Source organism: Silurus aristotelis (assembly GCF_946808225.1).
Source record: "Silurus aristotelis genome assembly, chromosome: 18".
Taxonomy (NCBI): domain Eukaryota; kingdom Metazoa; phylum Chordata; class Actinopteri; order Siluriformes; family Siluridae; genus Silurus; species Silurus aristotelis.
Genome location: NC_139591.1, coordinates 4,491,549 through 4,499,145, shown reverse-complemented (window position 1 = coordinate 4,499,145; position 7,597 = coordinate 4,491,549). Strand labels below are relative to the sequence as shown.

Here is a 7,597-nt window from a genome sequence, read left to right as displayed (position 1 = left end):
ACGCTTCGTTTTCCGCTAAGGAAAGGAAACCAATAGCAACACCAGTCCACTAGTGTAAAAAAGTAATCATTTTATACACCCAAATCGAAAGGTACAATAAATCTAGATTTACTCGAGTAAACATCAGGGCAAATTTTAATTCTAGAATTTGATTGAATGGGAAAAGGCACATCTACTGTATAAGGCTATAAAAGGTGTTGCAAAAGATGTTTTTTCTCCCAAGTAAAGAAAAACTAACCCAGGATGATTATTGCTGCTTCAAAAAAGCAAATAAAAGGTCATATATACACTCACAATTTACTGTGAAGATTCTGAATGATGCTAAATGGTGATCAGAACATTATGTAGTTTCTGCTCAGATACCTGTGAGCCAAACACAAACAAAGGAGAAAAGAAAAAAAAAATAACAATGGCCTTTAATCATTCTCAGGTTCTCATCTGGTTAGAAGCATTTCCCAAATTCTCATTTTCAGTCTCAGTGGCAGACGTTACTGAGCTACAAAACATGAAGAGTTTGCCAAAGAAGATGCTCTCAGTCTCTGTATCGTCCACTCGTCCATCACGCTTTTACCCGAGAGTCCCAGGTAATCTACCGTCATCGTGTCGGTGTGTGTGCGTGCGCGCGTTTGTGTTAATTGTCGGCTTTTCGTGTGCTTTTACGGGATCGGTGATAATCGGAGCGCTTTAAGAGTAGAACGTCAGGACGCTCTGATGGTTGCCACGAACCAAAAGAATAGGAGGGAGGTCCTTGGAAAGAGTGTCCAACCAGGACATGTACAGGGCGCTGGACACTGCTCCTTTTCTGGCCAAGGGCATGCTCCTGTTAGACCAAAACAATAATGAAATAAATAAATAAGAGAAAATTGTCAGTCAAATAAAAACAAACATCCAAACGTGATCACATGCAGCCGAAATTGAGTATTTTTTTTAATTTTGTGTATGTTTATTCGCATGAAATTACTTTTTCCACTCAAGGCTCTTAAATATCTATTGATTTCAACAGGGTTAAAAAAAGAATTAAATAAATAAGCACACACACACACAAACACACACACAGATTGACTCAGCTTTACTTACATGACAATAAGGTTGGCTGTGCTTGAGTGCTCCTTCAACAGCTCGTTTAGTCTGATTTGACGATTACTCTGCACGCACACACACACACACACACACACACACACACACACACACACACACACACACACACACACACACACACACACACACACACATACACATACACATACACAGAGAGACACAGGGGTTACAATGAAACACTGGTGTTAGATTACAAGCGGTGCACACACCTGTATTTTACCTACAAACCTATATGTAGTAAATAATGGCTTATCTTACTCCAACTCTCATAACAGCCCCCCTGCTGTACACGAGTGTAATTACAACACTGTTTGTACTTCAGAACATCCTCGTCCAGCTGGAAAAGCTGATGATGCCTCTCGCATGACAAACCAAACGATAGTTAATGACACGCAGCCGAAAGGCATCGCGTTCACTGTAATCAGGGTTTCTGCAGGTTTCACCAAGTTAAATTCAGACTTTAAGTCATTTTTTACGACCATTAAGAATAAAATTTAAGGCCGATATTACGATATCACGGCCGATAAACACACACACATAGGTTGTTAGGAACCGCCCTTAACCCAGCCCTAGATTTTTTTTTTTCTTCTTCCTTCAAGCCGGGTATCACCAAACTTGCACTTCCCCATAGCTGAATAAACTTTTTCTCGGCTTCTCCCATTAGGGGTCGCTACAGCGTATCATCCGCATGTTTGATTTGATTTGTTTTTACGCTGGATGCCCTTCCTAACACAACCCTCCCCATTTATCCGGGCTTGGGACCGGCACTGAGAGTGGCTGGGGTTGGTTCCCTGACCGGAGATCAGACACGGGCCGCAGCGGTGAGAGCGCCGCATCCTAACCACTGGACCACCAGGGACCCTTATAATAAATAATAAATTAATAAATAACAGAAAGCTGATTGGCTGTTGCATGTTGGTCTCATTTGTAGTTGCGATACAGTGAATGATATTTGGACCAGCCAAAGGAAGATCTACCACGAAAACTGAAACAAAAACATTAGATGCGGGAGCATTTCCGTGAGCGTTAGAGGCGACGTCAAGTGAACATCAGGAAAATTCCGACCTGTTTAAAAGGCCTCAAATTAGGATTTAATAATTTTCCCTTTTTAAGACTTCACTGAAACACTGATTTTCTGTGAGGGCCACATCATTTTTCCTTTCTTTAAATGGGGGCCGGGTCGCTGTGTAACAGAAAATGTGCCGGAAAGAACAGCAGGATTATTGCGCAGGAGAGACCAGCAGGATTATTGCACCAGAGAGACGAGCAGGATTATTGCGCCGGAGAGACCAGCAGGATTATTGCGCCGGAGAGACCAGCAGGATTATTGCGCCGGAGAGACCAGCAGGATTATTGCGCCGGAGAGACCAGCAGGATTGCGCAGGAGAGACCAGCAGGATCATTGCGCTGGAGAGACCAGCAGGATTATTGCACCGGAGAGACGAGCAGAATTGTGCAGATTGTTTTCTTTGAACAGTTTAAATGAGTCTTCAGATGAGTCATATTTTTGCATCGAAAAAAAATAAAAATAAATAAAAATAATCACGTGGCCACTTTTGATTAAATACCCTGCTTCCCGAAACATTTGACCATTTTGTTGTCTCTGACTTTTCTCGATGGTTTGCTTGCAGTAGCACAAATGGAACGTTATATCGAACAGATGAACAGATATGATACTAGTAAAACTAGTTTAAAATTAATTGTTCAGAGGGCCAGTCGGGGCTGTAGTTTGTGGAAGCCTGATTGAAGAGTAAAGAGTTTTTTAGATTATTGTATGAAGCAGATGTTCTGTAGAATCCAGAATATCACACCGACTTGACTTTGTGAGGAAACTGACTATTCATTATCAGAATTAAGATGTGGGTAGAACATGAATAAGAGGGACATGTGAGTGTTCCAGCGTGTGTGCCGCATGAAGGTTGTGTAATCGTTCCCTACCTTGGCCTTGTAAAGCTCCAGCTCATTATCCGTGATTCTCCAGGGCTCGTCGGCTTTCAGCTTCTCCGCTGCCTCCTGCTCCATGTCGTCTTCTCTCAGCTTATAGGGCTCGATCATCTGAGAAAAGTCATCCACCCTGCCAAATACACAAGCACAATGTTTTTCGTTCACGTATTTAAAAAGAAATATATCGGAAATGATAGAGAACTGATACTGAGTGGTGACTGTTAATGATGGAGTGTAAATGATAAAATATGCAGATATGATAATAATAATATAATTCATTAAGTTATAACTCAATTAAAGGCTGATTTCTCAGTTACGGTAACAAGAAAATGAACAATATCTGAACAGGTATTCGGTCTGATGAGTACGACACTGAAGCTGTGTTATTACAGACTCCTTTGTGCATTTAGAGGGAAGGTGCTTCTCAATAGCAAAACCTTCCAGTGTTAAAGGTGTTTTATACGCATCACATGCACTTTTTTTCAGCACAGTAAAATTCTATCTTCGCATTTCCCAGCGATGTAAGAAAGCTGGGTTCAGAGCACAGAGTCAGCCATGATCCCCACAGCACCCCTGGAGCACAGAGGGTTAGGGGCTTTGCTCGACCGACCTTCCGATCAGTAACCCAGCGCCTTAACCACTGAGGCTTCATCTACACCAATCCTGATCAACTTGAAAACGGCCTTTTTGTTTAAAAAAGTTCCACGTCTTCACTTTTACTATCAAGAGTTTCCCAAAAGTTGCTGATCCACACAGAAACATCTGAAAACGTTTACGTCCCCTGTACTGTGCACGCGCAAAACGTAAGACGCCTCGACACGCGTCATTTCCGCCTGCCGATTCGTTACTTTCCGGCTCTCTGGAACGCTGTGGCGAAATTCTAAATTCTTTTCAAATTTACTTTGGAGAACGTTTTCAGGAAGTTGAAGTTTTGGCTGAAAACGGCGTCTCTGTGTGCAGGGAGGACACAAAGGAGAGAAAAATATGCGTTTTCAAAAGAAAACAGATCAGGGTGGACGTCGCCTGAGCTACCAATCCAGGGTCAGAGCACATGGTCAGCTATGGTACGTTGCCCCTGGAGCAGACTGGGATAAGGGCCGTGCTCAAGGGCCCAATAATAGCAGCTTGGCGGTGCTGAGACCCCAACCTTAAGAGCCTTAACCACTGAACTACAACTGCCCTTTAGACATGTAAAGCACACGCGCGCACACGCGCGCACACTCGCGCACACTCGCGCACACTCGCGCACACTCGCGCACACTCGCGCACACTCGCGCACACTCGCGCACACTCGCACACAGGATTTTTTAGTCTCATTTGGATTTTTCTCATGCAGAATTTACAGCTGGAAATCCAAAGAGTGATTTGTTCATCAGTTACCTTACGATTAGGTTTTATGTATTTTTATCTAATTTATTTATCTGGACAAAAATAATTTAATAAAATCCTTCACCAGACTGGGTCTTTGTGTTGTGTCCTGGACGGACATAAATCCCAAATAGCAAACGCTACTACATTCCATGATGCCGTGTTCAGGAGAATGATGGGGCACAATCCCATGGAACCATACCAAAAAAACACACCAGTAGTTCCCTATGAACTTAAGTTGAACTGCAACCGACCGGAGGAAGTTGACAGGAACTGTCTTAACACACACTGCAAGAACCCTTATTAAGGGCAGATAAACAAGTTCAAAGCGGGTGCATCAGAGAGGTGGGGTATGGGGTAATAACCTTACATTTTAAATTCATTTGAATTCAGTGCTACTCAGGAGAGGCAGAGTACCAGAGAGCCGAGTAACAGCTACACCTCTCTGTCCAAATGGAGGGTTGAGTCATGAGGATCTCCAAGTACATGTGCATAATTAGAAATGAGAGTGCAGCGTGGTGAACAGAACAGGAAGCTGTAGTCCTACCTCTCAGTCTTGGGTTTTGTGTTGATGTCTCCGAGGACTGTGATATCAGAGAAATCTATCCTGAACTTGCTGAGCAGCGTGGCCATGCTAAACAAAGCAAAACACAAAAGCATGTTACAAACTTCGATTCGGAGGTAAATATAATACTGGTAAATCTTGAGCTGTTAAACACTGAATATCGTGGCTGTCTGTGGATTTGAAATCGAAATTGGTTCAAAAAAAATATCTGAGCAGCTGCATAAAGTAATATGAGTCTGAAAGCCCTGATATGAGTAATGATAAGCAGAGATCTTATAGCAGGTGTAATTTTTTGAAGAAATGATGGCTCGGTTCTCAAACTAAATCTGATCTCGGTCTATCCAGGGCGATAAATAATATGCAAAATGCGAAACCGAAATCGATGTTTCTACAATGAAACGGTTCAAATGTGCTGCCTGAAATCCACCAAGTCATGATTTCCAACCTATTTCCCAGCATTAATTGCTCACCAGTATCTTAAAATATATATAAAACAACAAACAGAGAATTTCAGTTTTATAGACGGCACACGGTTGGTTGGAAGCGAGCGGCTTAAACGCTTCCCGCCGGCACGCTGTGAAAGCAGCGAGCGCCTGCACGCCGCTAAATATAGCAAACAAAGGAGCGGCAAGCAGCTGCAGAGGACAATGGGAAACATTTGCGTTGGACAAAGCCGGCACGTGGGTTTAGAGCCCGCTTCAGAAATGGGAGCGAGAGTGAGAAATCTAGTGCAGACATGCTGTGTGTAAACAGCTTTTATCCAAAGAGAAAACAGCATAATGGTGTAGCTCAGTTCAGGCTCAGGCTAGAAGACCATTAGTCTGCCCTGAGCAGGTTGGCCAATGTGGTGAACAAAATGATCCTAACAGGATGAGGGGAGAAAACAACAGAATATATATATATATATATATATATATATATATATATATATATATATATATATATATATATATATATAGGCCACGGAATAGCTGTATTAGGCCTTAAACTTTATTATACAATAAATCAGACATTTTCTAATTTGACTGTTTCACTGAACTTGACTTTGAAGATATAAGTGGGTTAGTCACACATAAAGTAATATGTTATTTTTAATTATTATAAAGTCATAAATGAGAGCGCTACAGATCTCTGACCTCAACCCTACAGAACACTGACTGCACCCGAGGACTCCTCACCTCACCTACATCAGTACCAGACTTTAACACCTTTGGTCTCATGTGACTGAATGAGCCCAAATCTCCACAAGCACACACACGTCATTAATTTATCCACAAACCACAGTCCCGCCCACTTGCTTTGTAGTGGCTTACAAATAAATGAGTAACACATAAAAAAAAAGCAATAAGATACTAACGATCTGCGATCATGATCGATCCTGTTGATCTTTCCCCCGATAAACACTCGTATCTTACAATCCTTCCACTTCTTCTTGTTGGTGAGGAGGTACGGGATGAGCAGCGTGAGACCTGCGAAGGCAAAAGGAGGAGAGTTTTAATTCAGTGGAACGCCAGGTGCAGCGAAGGGTCGAGTAACGACGCCGCGACGCACCGCCATCATCGAACAGCCACCAGACGTCCACTGTTCCTTTCCCCTGCTTCTTCTGGAACTGCTGACTGGCCTCCAGCAGCTTCTGATCAGCCACATTCAGGGGCGTCGTAGGACTCGCTTTATCTAAAAATAAAAAATAATAATACTTTAGCGACGCGCTCAAGCAGTAAGGAAGCAACACTACAAGCTCTTCTATATTAAATGTGACTGCAGGCTGATGCAGATCAAAAGAGAAACGAGGAAAATTTTGGTTTTATTTTATTATTTCGAGTCCCAGAAGTCCCAGAAGAGAGCCCAGTTACACACCTCCAAGCAAACACTACGCTGATCTCCAGTTAAAGAAAAAGAAAAGAAGAAAAAGCAGCGCATTCTGCTATCAGTCACAGCACATACATGTACTGTAAAGGAGTTTTATCGGAAGCAGATTTAGCAGCGAGATGCAGCAGAAGGAATCCGGGAGAGAAGGAACAACTTTATTAGAGCACACACACACACACACACACACACACACACACACAAACACACACACACACACACACACACACACAAACAAACAAACACAGACAGGTTTTCCATCTATGATGGAGTGCATGGTGCTATACAGGAATAGAAGCCAGGAGGAGGAGGAAGAGGAGAGACAACATGAAGACTGAAGAAAAGGAAGTTATTCTTATCTGACAGGCAGAAGACACTAGAAGCATTAGGCAGAAAACGAAAGAGTGATTGAACAAAACCCAAGATGCACTGCCTGCCTTTTTTCAACAGGGGCTGTGTAGGAGCTTTGCCGTCCTCATCATCTTCTGGATAAAAAGCAAAAAAAAAAAAAAAAAAGGGATGGGGGGGGGGGAGAAAAAAAAGAGGAGGTTTAATATTCGCTGCTGTCGTGATGGGAAACACATGCGTCAAACAGTGAGCTACAATGAGACGTCTGTTCTATAAACATTGCATCAGAAATAGACGTCTCTGTAAGTGGAAAGAGCGAAAAAGTCACATGAACACCATGTACATCGTTTTTACACACATAAGCAACAGGTCTGTCATGAAAACACACACACACACACACACACACAC

General features: G+C 42.6%; 1 protein-coding gene across 3 annotated transcripts in view; it reads right to left on the bottom strand.

Moving 5' to 3' along the window:
* Window positions 1-395: 395 nt before the first annotated feature.
* The window catches only part of slc12a2 (solute carrier family 12 member 2), a 58,455-nt gene continuing 51,253 nt past the window's right edge, over window positions 396-7,597 (bottom strand). Inside the window, exons 21-27 of one of the 3 annotated variants that reach the window (XM_083568105.1) lie at window positions 7,279-7,326; window positions 6,527-6,649; window positions 6,333-6,444; window positions 4,958-5,044; window positions 3,037-3,172; window positions 1,078-1,145; window positions 396-820 (exon numbers count right to left, since the gene is read on the bottom strand). In XM_083568105.1, the coding sequence (XP_083424231.1) occupies window positions 685-820; window positions 1,078-1,145; window positions 3,037-3,172; window positions 4,958-5,044; window positions 6,333-6,444; window positions 6,527-6,649; window positions 7,279-7,326 (710 nt within the window). In that variant the 3' untranslated portion in view covers window positions 396-684. The remainder of the gene's footprint in view (window positions 821-1,077; window positions 1,146-3,036; window positions 3,173-4,957; window positions 5,045-6,332; window positions 6,445-6,526; window positions 6,650-7,278; window positions 7,327-7,597) is intronic. The other 2 variants (XM_083568106.1, XM_083568107.1) reach the window with 2 other exon arrangements.